The following is a 20021-nucleotide window of genomic DNA, read 5'->3' on the forward strand; positions in this document are numbered from 1 at the left end:
CAGCCCGCCAGCCAGCCAGCCCGCCCGCATTCGCCAATCTAATAACCAGTTTTTTCCTTCGGAAAACCTGGTTAAAAATCATTAGGAACTTTTTGCCTACATTTACATTACAGTGGTTATCAAAATATTGTTTCAAGCACATCACTGGTATTTTGTGAGTATGTCAAAGAAGTAGTGTAGAGTTCAAAAACATCATCCATGCAAGCATAAAGCTTTGTAGGAAGAATTATTGATTTAAGAATTAACACGTCATTTTGGGTAAACCATGAATGTTTGACCTTCTGAATAAGCCTCAGTCCAATAGAAGGTCATTGTCAAGGTCAACGTCAAATGATGTCAGCAGATTTGAGAGTGTTGATATATGTCAAAAACATCATCCATACTAGTATCAAATCTTTTTAGGAAAAATTATTGAGGCAAGTCCTTACCTGTAACTTTGGCTAAACTTGTACGCACAGATGGAAAAATGAACAAACGAAAGAACAGGCAACTTGCTTTACGCTTTCCGGCATTTGAATATAATATATATATATATAAATGAGATTTAGTGTAAGATGGATATCATGATCCTCTGTAGTTATGGATTTTGTTAAATGATTGTGCCTACTCAGATTCTGGTGAAGGAACATTTCCCCACTCCAAACATATCCCTCGATAGGTGAAACCATGAGCCCATCATCCTGGGTTCCCTTCAAGATTGTCACTACAATCTCCATCTGCACACTTCCAGAGTTGTTTCTAGAAAACAGGAATTCACAAATACATTTTTTACTGGTGCACATTTTCAACAATTAATTCAAAGATGAAAAAATGACGAGGATCTATATTAAAAAAAAACATTGCTGGATGTAAATGATGCCTTTATCATTAATGGATAACTCTTATAGAAGGGGGCAATAGTGGCTCTGAATGTGCAAAAAAAAAAGAAATCCTTTAAATGGAACAGCACATACAAAATGGAGAAGACATTGTTATTTCAAAACGTTCATCTTGCAGAGTGTGATCTGACCTTACATTGGCATAACTGGCTTTTGACCTTTTGAACACAGTCATGGTCTTAAAATATGAAAAATTGACGCCAAGTTTCATGAAAATCCTTCAAAGACCATAGGAGCAGACACAACAAGCAGAGAAAACAAGAGCTGTCTCCATAGGATGACATATGCCCCCAATAAACGCTTTGATAGAAGTAATGAGCATTTTTCGAAACCTTAACGCAGATTTCGAAACCTAAACGCGGAACCTAAGTTCAAGGTCAAGGTCAAAAGGGTCAAAATTTGTGTGCGTATTAAATGTCTTGTCCATATACACATGCATACCATACATGAAGGTGACATCTGAAGCGACATAGAAGTTATGACCTTTTTTGAAACCTAAATGCAAAGTGTGACAGACAGACAGACGGACGGACAGACAGACAGATGGACGGACAGTGCGATAACTATATGCCCTCACTTGGGGGCATAAAAATGGAGGCTCAGACATTTAACTTTCAAGCGTGACTTGATCTAGATCCTGTTTAAACGGCCCATAAATCCTACACATCATCTATATGATATAAATACATGAGGCAAGATCCATAGATAATAATATTCAAAAGTCATGAAAATGAAGCTAAAATTTTGACCTTCAATTGGGAACCTACTTTTAAGATGGTGTGATTGGTGCATGCCTTTTGCTCATGATCTCAATGAGCAAAACAGTTAGGCCTAGTTTCATACAATAAAGAATATGAGTGAAACTGATGGATGCTCCCCGATGATGCGCTTTGTCAATCTATGTGTTAATAACCACCTAAAAAAATCTATGGTTAGCCTCAGTGACCTTGACCTCAAACCTCATCAAAAGGTAGAGGCCCATGCAAGGTACCTACATGCCAAATATGTAAGAGATCGGTAAAATATTGAAGGCGCTATGAGAAACACTGTAAAAAAAATGTGACAGAAAAATCTATTTTAAGCCTCTGTGACCTTGACCTTGACCCCAGTGACCTCAAACCTCATCAAAAGGTAGAGGTCCATGAAAGGTACCTACATGCCAAATATGTAAGAGAATGGTAAAATATTGAAGGCGCTATGAGAAACTGTAACAAAATTGTGAAGGAAAAATATATTAATTGCCTCTGTGACCTTGACCACAGTGACCGCAAACCTCATCAAATGGTAGAGGTCCATGAAGGGTACGTACATGCCAAATATGTAAGAGAACGGTAAAATATTACAGGCGCTATGAGAAACTGTAACAAAATTTGACAGAAAAATCCAATATTAGCCTCGGTTACCTTGACCCCAGAGGCCTCAAACCTAATCAAAAGGTAGAGGTCCATGAAAGGTACCTACATGCCAAATATATAAGAGATTGGAAAAATAATTGAAGGTGCTATGAGAAACTGTAACAAAATTGTGACGGAAAAATCTATTATTAGCCTTGGTGACCTTGACCCCAGTGACCTCAAACCTCATCAAAAGGTAGAGGTCCATGCAAAGTATCTACATGCCAAATATGTAAGAGATCGGTAAAATATTGAAGGTGCTATGAGAAACTGTAACAAAAGTGTGACGGAAGAAAGGAAGAAAGTAAGGAAATACGGAAGTAAGGAACTTCAAACTGGCAACTATATGCTCCCCGAAAATTTTCGGGAAGCATAAATACTCAAACAAGAGGGCCTGAAAGGCCCAAAATCGCTCACCTGAGATAAAAAGAAATGACCTGTTCTTTGCAGCCCAAGATATCAAAGGAATGAAATGTTCTAAGCAAGTTTCATGAAGAATGAATAACAAATGGCCCCCTTGTGACCATGTTTTTCAACACACCTGAACCATTTTTAAACTCGTCCAAAATATCATTGGGATACATCTTTTGACAAACTTTCATTAAGATCCGACAATAAATGTGGCCTCTACAGTGTTAACAAGGCAAATATTCATGACGCACAACAGATGACAGACAATTGACAAAAGGTGATAACAAAAGTTCACCATGAGCAAAAAATATTATACTCATAAAGATTGTCACCATGTTTGAAGATGATATTATTAAAACTAATTGAGTAAACTAAATCAAGATATGATAACAGCATTTGTACACAGCAAGTGTCATTCAGATTGAACTAAAAATGTGACTAAAATTATTCACAATGTTTCACTATAAACAACTGTAGACAAACAAAATTACCACCCCCTGAGAGCCCTGTTTTTAAACAATCATAAACTATTTTCAGACTCACCTTGCAATTATATTTCCAATTAAAAAATCAATAAATCCGTTATAAAACACAAAGCTTTGATAATCACAAAAAAAATATTAAAATCTCATCAATAAACTGTGTGCCTAAAAAATTATATCTTCTCTTATCTATGGTGCCACAAATCAAAGAAATAGCACAATAAGGTATCAAGTTGCTGATCTAAAAATAGAAACACAAGGTTCACTCAGAGATGTGTATTGATTTGTGCTCAGGCAGCTGATAAGGGTCAGTTGGTGTAATTAATTGTGCATCCATGATTGGAATTCAAACAATTCAAGCCATGAACAGTTTTTTCTCCCTTAAGTAATTTTCTGCGAAATAAATATTACTACATTAAACTTCGAGAATATTTAACTAGAGTGCCATATAAGAAAAAATTCCCAGCCCCCTGGTGGCCATGTTTTTCAACCAACCCAAACCATTTTCAAACTCGTCCAAGATATAATTATGATGAATCTTTAGACAAAGTTTCATGATGATTAAACAATGAATGTGGCCTCTAGAGTGTTAACAAGGTTTTACAAAAGCCATATATGCCCCAACCCCTGGTGGTCAAGTTTTACAAGCAACCGGAACCATTTTCATTCATGTCCAAGACATCATTGGGACAAATCTTCTGACCAAGTTTCATGATGATCAGACAATAAATGTGGCCTCTAGAGTGTTAACAAGGTTTTACTATAGCTATAGAAGGAAAAATGCCCCGCTCCCTTGGCGGGCATGTTTTTCAACCAACAGAAACCATTTTCAAACTCATCCAAGATATCATTAGGACAAATCTTCTGACCAAATTTCATAGAGATCGGACAATAAATGTGTCCTCTAGAGCTCTAGAGTGTTAACAAGGTTTTACTAAAGCAATATATAGCCATATAAAAAAAATGCCCCGCCCCATGGTGGTCATGTTTTTTAAGCAACCTGAACCATTTTCGAACTTGTCCAAGATATCATTGGGACAAATCTTCAGACCAAGTTTCATGATGATTGGAAAGTAAATGTGGCCTCTAGAGTGTTAACAAGGTTTTACAATAGCTATATAAGGAAAAATGCCCCGCCCCTTGGCAGCAATGTTTTTCAACCAACTGGCATCGTTTTCAAACTCGTCCAAGATATTAATGGGATTAATCTTCTGACCAAGTTTTATTAAGATTGGGCAATAAATGTGGCCTCTAGAATGTTAACAAGGTTTTACTATAGCCATGTATAGCCATCTAAGGAAAAATGCCCCGCCCCTTGGCAGCCATGTTTTTCAAGCAAACGTAACCATTTTCACACTCATCCAAGATAACATTGAGACCAATCTTCTGACCAAATTTCATGAAGATTGGACAATAAATGTGGCCTCTGGAGTGTCAACAAGGCAAATGTTGACGGCACACGACGTACAATGCACAACTGACAACGGACAAAAGGCGATCACAAAAGCTCACCATTCATGAGCACATTGTGCTCAAGTTAGCTAAAAATCACAGAAGAGATATTGAGCAAACATAAAAATGGAGATAGAAATATTTAAAATTTAAAGTGTGACCTTGAACTTGAGCTAGTGTGAAAGGTCCATGCATTTTGCAAAACTTATAAATGGCTTCAAGCAGTCATCACTGGTTATACAATTCTCTTACAATCTCACAGAGAAAACATTTGAGTATAGTTTAATAAAAGTATTTCAAAAGGGTAAAGGAGGTATTGAGCAGAAAAGAAAATATAAGCTATGGAAAAACAGACATCCCCTCCTGCATTGTGGATGGGGATAAAGATAAAGAATTATTTGAAAAATGTGTTAATATCTATTTTCTATATTGGCAAGCAATGCCATCTTGTTATTTGGAAAAAAAATCTAAACAAAAAACTTACATGCAAAAGATGAAGTTTTTATATCTGATCACGTTATCTTGTCTTTGAATTCAAATGATTATACCAATGGATATACAAATATGTAGGGGGCATACATAGCTTTTACAATATGTAAAGAATACAGATAATGTGGATTTAATTCAGTTAATAATTACCTAAGGCTGCCCATTTTAGCAGAATCAAAACGTCCATTTGACAACCATGCTTGAAGCTAAAATAGATAACATTAATTCCATTTTAATTAAACAGTGCTTGCAAAACAAGGCTTTGACAACATTGCAAGCAATAAAGAAGTAACTGAGCATTCAAACCCTACAATTTAAGATACTGCCTTTACTTCATACTGACACTGAGCTATCAATGTGTAGTTTTTTATTATGAAATCCAAAGCCTATTAGTCACAGCAGTATGAAGTTTTGTGTAATTTTTAAACATTCATCAGATGTTTGACTTCCTTTGGAAAGACAGATATCACATTACTTTTTTTGTATGTACAACGTTTCACAATTAAAATATGTACGTAGTTTCCAAATTATAACAACATTAAACCTCAAGTCTTCTGCGTTAGAAAATTAGTAGGAGACTAATAAAAAATATTTTTGCCATTTGATTTCATGCATTTTGTGTTAATGAATAAAGATATTGAAAATAACTCAGGTCAAATCATAAACTGAGACCAAACAAACAATTTCACCATCTGCAGCTTTTGCTTTTAATATCAATAGTTTTGATTGATTCTGATAAACAGTATGTTGTGCTTGTTTGAAAACCACAATTACACTGCGCATGATATTGTATAAAAATGGTTGTGTACTTGTGATATCCAAATGCTATTGCAGTTTGATTCTAATGTGATCGACATTAAAGTTTTGTGAAAGCGACTCTTGTGAAGACAGAAACATAATCAAGGTTTGCCTACCTTTGGGAAGTGAGTGTTAACAAACGTGAGATATTCGATGCTTTCATTTTCATACATATCATGATGCCATTGAGATGACATCACGGAGATCCATATGCTGTACGTGGCTGAAGGAAGAAAACATTGTATAACATTTGCTGTTTTTATGTACATTATTATAAAAGCTTGAGTCTTATGACTATGAATATTGTTGTAAAAACTAATCCTAATGATTAAAAAACAAATTTTTTAAATAAAATTCATTTTAATTATTAAATACTTACCTGTTATCGTATGCTTATACTTTCCAAGGGGAAATAACTCATCCGGAATTTTAACTGGGAATCCGCCACCTCAATACCGTAATACAGGCCAGGTTAAACATAGTGCAATGCAACCTAGCCAAAAATCGGTAACCAACCCTCAATATTCTTTCAATATATATACAAAAATATTAATCGAATAGCGGGGTGGGAGGTGGGACTTACCGATAACAGGTAAGTATTTAATAATTAAAATGAATTTTATTTAAAAAATTTGTTTTAATGTCATAAATACTGACCTGTTATCGTATGCTGATTTTGCAGCTGCGGTGGGAAGGTTCGTATATATTTTCCCAACACAGTAGAACCCATAAACAGGGTTATCAGCTAATGATATCAAGTAATCTTCGTTAAAACGGTATTAATTATGACTTCTCGGACAGAGTAATATGTCTATGTCGTAAAGAAGACACTACCGTTAGTGAAACCACAACAAGCCCAAACGTATACAAATTGTATTGTTGGCACTTCAGAAAACGAAGATAAAAAGATGACAAGGTGGTCGGATTCCTCCAGTAAACAGCTTAGAGCACGTCAAAAAGTGGGGTGTGATTAATATATGCCCACAAAACAGACAGAGCTCTTAATTCATGCGGTCAGATCCTAAAAAGGAATGAATCCTTAGATAGGATAAGATTAACTTTCTTTAGTCGAGGTCTAACCCCGAGAAATAGAAGCCGCAGACACATCTCCCCCCCTTTTTTGGGGGAAATGAAGAGTGTCTTTGAGAACCTCGAATGGACTTCTGACTAACACTGCTGAGATAGAACTTCAAAGCCCTGATTGCCCAAAGAAGTTTATCCTCATCTTCATGACTACCAGTTTAAGAAAACTTGGAAACTTGAAGGTAGAAGCCATATAGAGGACTTGATATTAAGCAAGGAATCCTGGCTGACACAACAAAGTGAAAACGACAATAGATCCAACTGGAATTGGTCGTATTCAACAGAAAAAAGCATGAATTTCACTTCTCCGTATGGTAAAAGCCATAATAAGAAGGAAAACCGTCTTAAAATTATATTGACACTGTTAATAAGCCTGATGAAAAAGGTTCATAGGGAGCTCATTAAGCATCCCAACATGTTACACAAGTCAAAACCGCTTAAGAAGGTAAAGGAACGAAAAACATAGTGTTGACGTTCCATAGTTTGGATCAGTTCCAAAATAGGTAAGACAGCACAGAGTTGCGATGACTTACACAAAACAAGGTATACGAGAGCATAATCTCTATCCTTTGATGAAGAAAAGAACAAATTTCTTATCATCAAGAAAAAGATGAGAAAAACCTCTATGTATCTAGCAGAGTGATTAAGGTAATAACTATGCTCTCAATTACCCAGTAAAAAAAATGAATTTCCATAGAACCTTTATACAGTTCTGATGGAATTATCCTTGCACAAGTAACAAGGATTGAAACTCTAACAGAAAAACGTTCTTCTGTAGAGATAACTAAAAGTTATTAATGGCCAGACATGAAGTGGCACATGTTTGGATCAGTAAAAATATGTCTCAGTGAGATATGATATTTGACCTGTGAAGAAGTTTCCTGAAAATAATTGTACAGGAGACTTAAAAGGTCGTAGAACCATAATCCCATGGTTCATTACGTATATTTCATGAAATTATGGCAAAAACTCAGTTATTGCAAAAACTCACCAAGAAGGCAAGATATTCCAGTTTATGTCAATGGACGAATGTATAACAATCGCACACCCTGCTGGATCGATTTCTGTGAACTGCATTGTTGACGTTGTTCAGCATACCGGTATACACTGCGATATACGATCGCATAACGCTAATAACTAGCGTTTGATGATAAACAACATTCTTTGATATACTATGTACACCATGCAACTCGTCTGCAACTTCACTGGCTCGCATGCGCGATTACATTATTGAACCCAACGGAAAAATAATTCGAAAGAAGAACTGCAGGACAAAAGGTCCAACAGGGCGTTGAGACGAACTGGTATGAGAAAGACGATAGAGAAAATTTGTTGTTCTTGCAAAGAACGAATAAGTTCCTGATTTCCAGTTACAAGGAGTGATAATATGATCACCTCCGTGTCTGTAAGTAAACCACGACCGATGTGTGATAGTTGAAACCATCACAAAGGAATCGTGAAAATGTGTTGTAAATGAAAAACAGCTAAAAAGAATTTTTGCTTTTCAAGATGTATATGTGCAGGTGATATTCGTTAGGATACCACATAATTGCGAAAATCAAGATACGTTGTTCTATGTGATCGTCCATAACCTTATCTGCTCACATCTGTATAAGATGTAAGGAAGGTTGTGGTAGAATAAACTATATTCTTGCCAAGATAATCTTCTAGTCTAGACACCACTGAATAGTGGTAAATAATGACAAAAAGATGGAAATCTGTGTCATTAAATAATCCCGAGATTAATACAATTATCTTAAAAATAAAGCTGAAACGGACGTAAGAAAAGACGTCTCAGCAGAAGGACCGGTGACCGGACCGGTAAATACCGACCGGTGACCTGAACCATTTGTCAAGGATGGGTGGGCAAAGAAACCACGGCAAGCCGAACTTTCCCACTCCAAACACACTTGAAAATTGGTAGAATAGGACAGTGTTTAACACTTATAAGTTAATGACCTATCTACAGAATATAGCCTCTTCTTGAACCAATAACAGGCGCCTTTAAAATCCTGGATAATACAGGTCGCGAAGTCATCGATTTGCGAAGTACGGAAATATGATTGATAGTGGTACCTCCGGAATCGGAGGTGTGATGGCAGAAAAAGGTGAAAACCCTAGGGGTAACCTTAAGCGGGTCCACGCTTGCCGGTAGAATGCATGGAAGTCTTAAATTCTGACTTGATTAATCCATTTACTTCAAGACTTCTAACCTGGACGAATTCCGAAAGGAATACGACCAGTTATAGGAAGACGGCCTGTTATGGCCAGAAGTGTAATAGAAGAATAACTTTAAGATGAGGTCCCTCCAGATCCTAGGATCTAAGATCTGAGTTCAATAGGTCCTAAGCCATCTACAAGACTGTAGCCGCTATGCGGTCAATCTGATAGGCAATCCTATGTATCAGAACTCTTGTTGATTCCAGTAGCTTGAAAATATGCACTGCCGTAGGAGCAATAGAAAAGCAGAAGTCGATACAAATGTCGTCTTGCTAATCCTGCTAGCGTCATTAATGTGTCCCAACTGTTCCGTGACACTGACTGCAAAGTCTGTAGCCGACAGGTAAAGGCGGTTAAAACAATTCATCCTTCGGGTCTCGAACATAAATTAATAGAGGTCAAATAGTAATGTTCGACCTCAATGCTAATCTCCGAGCCCACTTCAGCCGATCTATCTGCAAGACCAGTAGTCTGCATGTAGCCGGTTGAGATAGAAGTACAAATAACAGATATAGCATGATTTGGTGACCGTCGCCAGTAGAAAATCAGTATTGAAAAACACAAAAAGTCATGTAGATTGTTGAATCCATAAAATATAGTATTCAATACAATCATAGCCAGGGGTATACAACTATGTAATGTAGACGATACCCGTGATACTAAAAATTGACCGATGAAAACACAGTGGAATACCGGTAATTGGTAAGTGGTGACCGAACCGGACCGGTCAATGACCGGTAACTGTAGCCCGGTGAACGGACCAGTCATAATATGACCGGTGACGTTACCAGTTAAAGACCGAAAAAATGGTGGAATCCAAATGGTCTGTTATCAATGTCAAGCACTGCTCGGAAAAGAAGATCATGCCAAAAAAATCCAATCCGATGGCGATGAGACATCACTTATTCTGACCGGTGATCAGTGATCGGTGATATGACCGATGAATGGTGACCGATGTCCGGTGATCGGGACCGGTATAATATAACTGCGTCAGAATGGAAATATCTGGTGCAGAAGAATGACCATCCACGAAGTCATCTGATAATGTTAACCGGAAAACAACGGTAGATTATCAGTATTAATAGGCATAAGTGTCCTTGTAGTCGTAGTGGAGAAAAGAACAGCTTATCCCGAAGCCTGAATGTTAAACGAACTAGTGTTCGTATACAACTACGGCTCGGTGACTGCAACATGTGTGGATGCCATAAGAAGAACCATCACACGTGGAATGGAGACATGATATTCCTAAAGGAATAAAATGGAGAACGTCGATATGACCAGTAGGTTCATTAACGCCTACGTGAGAAGTGGCGACATCCATATAACTTCGATGCCGAAATATTGTTCGGCTACGCTGGAAATATTGTCTTCTACAATATTGTCTCCGTGAGCATTGACATGATCGCTTACGAGCGTATCAACGCCGAGAACTGCTCAATGAAGGAGAGGTATGTTCGATAAATATCCAGTGGTGCTCAATGCAGTCCGCTGATGTCTACGTGAAGGTTGACGACGTCCTCGTTTCCTGCGATGTCGAGATCTGGATCGGCCGAGATGTGGATCGGCTGCGATGAGACCGAGATCTTCTAGAATAACGTCTCCGTGAGTGACGACGTGATCGCTTACGAGAGCCGCGACGATGAGAACTGCTCGACGAAGAAGAGCGTGTCCGATGTCTAATCCTTGATGAAGACGATGTATTCAACGAAGAATAGGAGAATAATTCAATGAAGAAGACCGAGTTCTTCTTCTTGACCGGTGACTGGTGTTATCGGTGGCAGGCCTAACTGATGACTGTTGACCGGTGACCGGAGCGGTGATCAATGACCGGACCGGTGACCGGACCGGACCGTTGACATGACCGGACCGGTGACATGACCGGACCGGTGACATGACCGGTGACCGGACCGGACCGGTGACATGACCGGTGACATGACCGGTGACCGGACCGGTGACATGACCGGTGACCGGACCGGACCGGTGATCAATGACCGGACCGGTGACCGGACCGGACCGGTGACCGGACCGGACCGGTGACCGGTGACATGACCGGTGACCGGACCGGTGACATGACCGGTGACCGGACCGGACCGGTGACCGGACCGGACCGGTGATCAATGACCGGACCGGTGACCGGACCGGACCGGTGACCGGACTGGACCGGTGACCGGACCGGACCGGTGACATGACCGTTGACCGGACCGGACCGGTGACCGGACCGGACCGGTGACCGGACCGGACCGGTGATCAATGACCGGACCGGACCGGTGACATGACCGGTGACCGGACCGGCCGGTCAGACGTCGATCAATGGTCCGTGATCAACGTCCCCGGTGACGTACCGGTCATATCATGACCAGTGTTGTCACCGGATAATGACCGTATGGCGGATGCCAAATGGTCCGGCATTGGTCGATGTCCTTGACCAATGCCATCGGGCAAAGACCGGCTGACGGGTGTCGCCATATGGTCTGATGTTGACCGACTGTCTAAGAGACTTAGCATAGTACGGTCGCGATCGTGCCCGATACCCGGTGACTGATACTGCAACTATCATCCATGATCTGCGAAGTCACCGGGTATTTATCCACTCTTGTTTCTGCGACCATCATGTAGTCGAATATATGAAAAACAAGAGCAAAGCATATTCAACCATAAACTGGTCACAGACCAGATTATCATACGGCACATAAAATCATTATTTGACCATAATGAAAATTATAATAATACTGCCGTAGATCATAAATTAAACAAAAGTTTAATTCAAAACAGATGAAAAATAAAATGACGATCAATTAGATTGTCATACGGAACGTTAAAATCATTATTGCACACAATGGCAAATGATAAACAATCTGTCAATAGAAGAACACGCTTTGCACGATCTCGTAACACATTAGAAGAACATGCTTTGCACGTTCTAGCAATGTATTAGAAGAGCACGTTTTGCACGTGGTCGTTCGCGCCTGAAAACACCCAGCATGGTAGAAATAAACCATTGTTCGATAAAAACAAGCATGGCTTACCTTTTACAAATGAAACAAAATCCATTAAATCCACACAAATTAATCCGAATGAGAAATAAAAAGATAAATAACACAATTTATCTATTCAAAACCCCAATCAACCAAGTGAAAAACAATATTTTAATTCAGAGCCGTAAAAGACACGTATACACCTGGTTGATCCGGAAAGAATATTGAGGGTTGGTTACCGATTTTTGGCTAGGTTGCATTGCACTATGTTTAACCTGGCCTGTATTACGGTATTGAGGTGGCGGATTCCCAGTTAAAATTCCGGATGAGTTATTTCCCCTTGGAAAGTATAAGCATACGATAACAGGTCAGTATTTATGACATTAAAACCTTCTTGTAAACACTTATAGTACTAGTAATGGAACTTTCTAATAGTATTTAAAAAGAGTAAAGATAAAACATAATGGTAAAACAAACACGATTGTCAACAATAATAAAGCACTAGCTCTGAGAAAGAAAGAAAATAGCATTCATTCAATGATGAAAGTGACAAGTAAAGTAATACATGTACTTAACCCTTTCATACTCAGAAGCAAAGTTAAAAAGGCTCTATGCAATCAGCATAATACCAGAACAGCCTGCTATAGTAACTCGCAGTCTGTTCAGATTTATGCAGTGAACTTATCATCAGTATCCATGTGTTGGCAATAAAGCCTTTAAAACTTGAATCTAGTAAGAAATATCTTAAATTTGATTTTCTTAGTGAGTACAAACACATCAAAATGTGTATTTGAGCGGTAATGGGTTAAATTAAGTAAATCGAAGGGTAACCTACCTGGATCTTTGACAGGCTGACGGCAGTCACCCCTCATGTAAGAGAAGCAACAGAGCTCGTCTCCAGGGCAATGGTTGTCACGGAGACACTCTGGCATGTAACCAAAACAACTTTCTTGCCATGTTGCCTGCCTCACTGGGCATACCCCTGACTTAGTTCCTGGATGAAAGGTTAGCAGACAGGGTAAAGATGAAACCAGGTCTGATGATGTAGGTGGATTAAAGTTGATATAAAGCAAACAACTGTGTAATTATTGAAATGCTGTATCATGCAAAGTACGCAATAGAAGAATCAGTACTTTTACATTACTAAAAAACAGCCCATAAACATTCACTCAACAACAAAAAAAGGCAACTTAAAATAGAGTCCAAATTAGGTCAAGATTGAGTACTTGGTGTGGTAAAGTGATATAGATGGATATCAAATGGTCACAACGATTTTTTTGGCAAATTGGGAAAAGTACCTGTACCAGCCCAATTGGGAAAACTTGTGCCAAAAAAAAAACTTTGAAATTGGAAAATTTGTGTCATGATGTCTTCATTAAATTGGGAAGTTGGTATGTTTCATTTTTTGCTAATAAATACTATAAAATTGAAAAGTGAGTGTTGTCAAGTTGTCAATATTATATTAACTTAAGTTCGAGCCATACAACTGCATAGAAAAATCAACTAAATGTTGCATTTTATTTTTATTTTTATTCTTTTTAACCTTCAATTGGGATTTTTTTAGACAGTAATTAAGAAATCTGTAGTTTGTTTCCCTATTGCCATTTTCTAGTAATTTATAAAGAAGGAAAAAAATTGCTAGGTCATAAGAAAACAGTTGTCTAAGAATCAAAGACTTGAAGCAAGGGGAGTTGGTGCACAGTCATTGAACTGGTGAAATCTACTCAGCCTGTCACACAATATGCCTTCACATGAGAAGACAATCATGATATGCCTCAACATGCCTCTAGATGACGATATTGTGGCATAAAAATGTTTAGATTAGCTCAAACAATGTCAAGTAACCATTTACAATTTAACTCAACTTTTACATCTGCAAGCCTACTCACTGAAGCATTCTTGTGCATAAGAATATCCCATCCAGCTAGTGTACAGAGCTGCCATGTCTGTGAAGGTGGTGTTACGTTCAGCCTCGGAACATCTTGGCCCAATATACAACTGCACAGACTCAGCCAAGCACTGCTTTAACTCATCCAGGCCACTGAAAACAGATTGTGAAGTCAATTCAATGTCATGTCATGATTCAGAATTTTCTATAAACAAAAACAAAATATATCATTTTCAAATCATTCATTTATAACCCAAAGAATAGGCAAGATTCTGGCAGAAGCATAGTATACATTTAAAAGCATTCTAATGCAACACATTTATCAATTGAATTTCTCACAAACCACTCAATATATCAACTAGAACTTTTCATATTGTTGTTTGAGACCATTTTGTACAAAGTTGCATTAAGATCATTCATCTATGAGCTCTTACACTTCTGGATCATGTGACTGTGAGGTTTTTGGTTCTGGACGTGCACATGGAAGAATGCTAACAACAACAATTGTTGAAGGCTTGATCTGGACATCTAGTTTTTTTAAATGCCTATTACCAAGTTTCATTATGATTGAGTCATAAATGTGGCATCTAGAGTGGTTTTAAGGTTTTAATCTACTATTTGACGCATTATTTCAACTCAGATTAGATATTGTTAATATATTTATTAATTAAGCAGGTTTCATCAAGGTTGGGACATAAATGTGAACTCTTTTTCTAAGGTTTTTCTAAGAATGGACCTGGTTGCCTAGTTTTGGGATGCATGTGACCTAGATTTCAACTGAGCTTAAATATTGTGTACATAGACATTAGCACAAAGTTTAATCAAGGTTTGAGTCATAAATGTGGCCTCTTGAGTCTAAGATTTGACATGGTGTCCTAGTTTTTTGACGCACACGAGACAAATTTTAACTCCCCCTATATAAACATTCTGACAAGACGCCAGACATAAGATGATACCAATAGCTGAAAACATTTTGTGATGAGTTGCACATTTTTCTAAAAACACAAATTTCAACCCTTGTTTTCATGCAAACAAAAATGTTTACCCCTAAATCTGTTACTAACTAATAATTTCAAAGGTCAAAAGCAAATTAATTTTCCAATCATTACATATGGACTGTATTGAGGAACACTTTGCGTCCACAGTTATTCTGTTGGTCTAGGACAAAGAGGTAAAAAAATCACCGGACATGTGAGGACAGAACAGGAAAAAAGCCAATCTTAGATCATAATTCAACAATACCTTACATGACTTTGCTTGTTATCAAATTTGATACAGATGTTGTGCCCATACAGATTTTCCTATGTTTTGATTTAGATTTAATGCAAATTGTTGGACAGAAAAATACAAAGTACACTGACAGACGTCCACGTCCAGACATTAGAACACTAATGCACTGCCATTTTTGGAAAGGGGCAAATGTTTTATATGAAATTAATACATTAATAACAAATTCTTATTGCATGCATGTAATACCTATTAAAAAGCATTTAACCCTTTACCACTTAGATACTTATTTTCAGCATTTGTAGTCCCTTAGAAAGTTATATTTAATTTCAGACCTTGTGTAAAATAACAGCGTATAATTATGATACATCGTATATCTTAATAATAAGGGTTCTATATGAAGTTTGGAAATTTAATAATAATTCTTGGTGATATATTGGCCATGATTATAGAATTTGGAAATTATTATTATTTGTTAAATTATAAAAGGTCTCTCGCAAGTAGAGACAAGTCATACCTGTACATTCAATGCTAAAGTAGGCTAAGTCAACAAACTGAAAGGTCAAAGATAGTATATTTAGATAGAAAAATATAGAGTCTGTGTGTTTAACAAGGCATTCAATTGAAAATGATCAACGATATTGACATAGGGGCCTGACAGTAATACCTTGTTTGCATCAGTCATACAAAGTTGCATCGATCATGCAAAGTATTGCACCGGGAACGTAATCTTATTCAACTATAAGAGTACATTAAAAACTTTCTATCACCACAAATAATCAAACTAGATGTCTAGAGGGATTATTCGACAAGCGATTCAGTACGTTTAGCAATTCAAGCAATCAACCATAAGCACGTGAAGAAACAGACACTAATGACCAATCAAAGTTATAAGGGAGTTTTATGCAAATTAACCTGAAGACAAAATGTTGATGTTTGGTCAGAATAAAAGATTCTGCGGTTAGATTTGTCACGTTTTGTTGACGTGTTGGCCATATTGGCCGCCGCGCTGATAAATTGTATTTCATGAACATTAGCAAGCGTTGTATTAGAAAATATTCAACAGAAATAAATCGCAATGAAAATAGAAATGAACTTTGTTTGTAACTGTGTGTTCTCCACGAACAATACGTAATTACGTTACACTTTCTTACTAGATTCAAGTTTTTAAGGCTTAATCTCCAAACCTAAGATACTGATGAGCAGCAAACAGCATAAAACCTAAAAAGACTGCCAGTTACTCGCAGGCTGTTATGCTTTTATGCTGTTTGCACATAGCCATTTTCATTTTGCTTCTAAGTTGGAAAGGTTTAAGTGAACTAGCATCATAACTATTCCCTACAAGTTATAGTTACCTGCATTGACCTGTTTGTGCGAACTTTGCTGTCTTTGTTGAGTTTGAAACAGCCTGCATCTGCATGTAACAGCGTGGGTTGAGGGCAATAACATCCTGGTGAGACTGGCATATGTAGCCAGTGGCTTCATCCACTGAAACAAATGTAACAGTGTGGGTTGAGAGCAATAACATCATGGGGAGACTGGCATATGTAGCCAGTGGCTTCATCCACTGTAACAAATGTAACAGTGTATGTTGAGGGAAATAACATCCTGAGGAGACTGGCATATGTAGCCAGTGGCTTAATCCACTGAAACAAATGTAACAGCGTGGGTTGAGGGCAACAACATCCTGGGGAGACTGGCATATTAGTGTTTTTCCCAGGAGGGCAAAGGGGCATGGCGCATTACTTTCAAAAAGGGCATTTTAGCGCGCAGTTTAGGCAAAAAGGGCAAAAACGTTCCGTGAATACCTGAATTAGGGAGAAACATGTAATCCCATCAGAGGCAGTTGTTGAAAAAAATATAAACAAGCACATTTAATGGTAATAGATGTATTTAACTTACTATGATTTATATTAATATATTTACCTTGCAATGTACATTTAAGTTCCATGCTGTTTCAATAAAATGTACAGCACGACAAACATAATAAAGCAAGACATGCATATGAATCTGATTATACACAGATCCACTAACATATAAATGAAACCATGTTTGTCTTATCCCATTTTCTAACAATAATCTTGACAGATATTTAAAATAACATTGCGAATATTGATCGCTAACAATATGCAAACACTCGTTTCCGTGACATACATCCACCGAGTAGATAACAAATAAATAAAAAATGTTGTTGCTATATAAAACATTTTTATGCATCGTTGATTATCAAAGACAATTTATTAATTCCTTCTTAATTTATAATCTCCACCGTTAATTCGATCGTTTTTGACGTTATTTGCCATTTTTGTCGAGTCAAAATTTAATTCTGTATAGTCCGCCATGTTGATAAAATGTCAAATGATGTAAGCGACAGGTGCGCATAGCAAGGTTAAATCGTATAGGCGATTCCCATTTTGTTAAATTAGTATACGTCTCAGTAATTATTTCAATAATTAGATCTAATTATGTTAAAGACGAAAACGATAAAGAATAAATTTGTTTGTGATTTTAAATGTAATTATGCGTAATAATATATGTTTTGATATAACTGAATAATGCATGCAATGCACAATTGCCACGAGAATAACATCGAGTTTTTCATCAAAAGTCTCCGAAGTAATGATTTTATCGTGCAGGAGTACACATTGCCGACCGAAAAGTGCGCTTGATATAACATAGCCTTTGGCTTTATCGATTGATACTGACACGGGGTTATTCACGCATGACTAATTCACAGCTTTGGAGCAGTCAGTAAGACCTACCTATAAATCGAGCACTGTAATAGATTAAATCTGCTCAATTTATATAGTCGATTAGATGTTGACGTCTCTCGAGTAAATCAAGCACAGTCAGAGCTTCACAGACAATCAAGGAAGCTGATTTTGCGGACCAAGTTAGATCGTAGGGCAAAAAAGATGTTTTCCAAAAGGGCGCGTGGCAAAATTTGCCTTTGAAAAATGGGCGCATGGCGAAATATGCCTTTGAAAAGGGCAGAGTGGCGATCCGGGAGGGCGGCGTGGCTTTTCGGCACGCTAAAATGGCCTGGGAAGAACACTAATCATATGTAGCCAGTGGCTTCATCCACTGAAACAAATGTAACAGTGTGGGTTGAGGGCAATAACATCCTGGGGAGACTGGCATATGAAGCCAGTGGCTTCATCCACTGAAACAAATGTGACAGCATGGGATGACGGCAATAACATCTTGGGGAGACTGGCATATGTAGCCAGTTGCTTCATCCACTGAAACAAATGTAGCAGCTTGGGTTGAGGGCAATAACATCCTGGGGAGACTGGCATATGTAGCTAGTGGCTTAATCCACTGCAACAAATGTAACAGTGTGTGATGAGGGCAATTACATCCTGTGGAGACTGGCATTTGTAGCCAGTGGCTTAATCCACTGAAGGACATGAAAAACAACAAAAACCAGTCTTACACTAACAACATTTGACAAACAGCATGTTAAAGAACTTTTTTTAGTGTTACATTCATTAAATAGTCCAAGAGCAAACATTGTTTAATTTTCAAAATATAACACTTAAAATCAACTGATACAAGCGTAGTATTCATTAACATACCACTACATTTATATCGTACAGATATACCGCAGACTAATATAGTTCATTTGTATCATGTATAATTTGTTACATCAGTTAATGTTAAAAGGTACATGTAGGTCATAATACTAAAATCAACAATAAAGTCATGATTTTTGGTAAAATAGAATATGATTCAACAACAAAAACAATTTAATATCAATATGTAATATATTATTATAAAATATATTTTAGACGCAAAAAGCTACAAAAACAGGTAAAAACATATTTTAAAAACGTTTATGCCATCTTCACAAGTGTCAAACATCATATTCACTCCAGCTCAAAATACAGCACCATATCCTTCATTATTTCTTTTTAAAATGGGGACGTAGAGGAATGATCAACAGAAAAAGAGGTCACTGCCCAATAGCTGTATAATATATCAGGCTTTGCACAAATAAAAGCAACGGCTCAGAAAGCCAAGGCGTTCTTTTATTCTTAGCCTCACCTGAAATATGACACAACAATACGGCAATAACCTGTTATTATTAATTTATTTATTGCCTTTTTAATTATCAATACAATACCACTGCAATTGCCCATTTCTGATGAGCTGAAGTGGGTCTCGTTGATGAAACGGTGGATGTAGCCATGAATTTCGGCGTCTGTTGGAGAACATATCCTGCTCAGTTTGTTCTTCACACACCAGAACCCATAGTTGTAAAACCTGAAGGATAAAAAAACATTACATCAGTCACTAACATTAAAAGTTTGGCCAAGCAAGCTGGAATTAGGAAAATATTTCATGACAACTAAAATGTCATGCGCCAGCCTATATCAGCACTTTCCCACTCAGAAGCAAAGTGAAAATGGCTATGTACATAAAGAACAAGGATATCAGTTAAACTGATGGATGCTCCCCAATTATGCTTTGTCGATGTAAGGTTTAATTGTGTGGAAAAAAGTGTGACCTTGAGAAAATCTATTATTAGCCTCAGTGACCTTGACCCCAGTGACCTAAAACCTCATAAAAAAGGTAGAGGTCCATGCAAGGTACCTACATCCCAAATATATAAGAGATCGGTCAAATATTGAAGGCGCTATGAGAAATTGTAACCAAAGTGTGACTTTGAGAAATCTATTATTAGCCTCAGGTAAGGAACCCCAAACTGGCAATTATATGCT

At 37.6% G+C, this 20021-nt stretch overlaps 1 protein-coding gene across 1 annotated transcript in view; it reads right to left on the bottom strand.

Annotated features, from left to right (window-relative positions):
• Positions 1 to 20021, bottom strand: part of LOC127840633 (uncharacterized) — a 317893-nt gene that overhangs the window by 228704 nt on the left and 69168 nt on the right. The window contains exons 44-50 of the mRNA XM_052369044.1: positions 19424 to 19563; positions 16653 to 16785; positions 14072 to 14223; positions 13018 to 13176; positions 6021 to 6127; positions 5257 to 5312; positions 608 to 738 (exon numbers count right to left, since the gene is read on the bottom strand). Of these exons, the coding sequence (XP_052225004.1) occupies positions 608 to 738; positions 5257 to 5312; positions 6021 to 6127; positions 13018 to 13176; positions 14072 to 14223; positions 16653 to 16785; positions 19424 to 19563 (878 nt within the window). The remainder of the gene's footprint in view (positions 1 to 607; positions 739 to 5256; positions 5313 to 6020; positions 6128 to 13017; positions 13177 to 14071; positions 14224 to 16652; positions 16786 to 19423; positions 19564 to 20021) is intronic.

Source organism: Dreissena polymorpha, chromosome 8 (genome assembly GCF_020536995.1).
Source record: "Dreissena polymorpha isolate Duluth1 chromosome 8, UMN_Dpol_1.0, whole genome shotgun sequence".
Lineage (NCBI taxonomy): Eukaryota > Metazoa > Mollusca > Bivalvia > Myida > Dreissenidae > Dreissena > Dreissena polymorpha.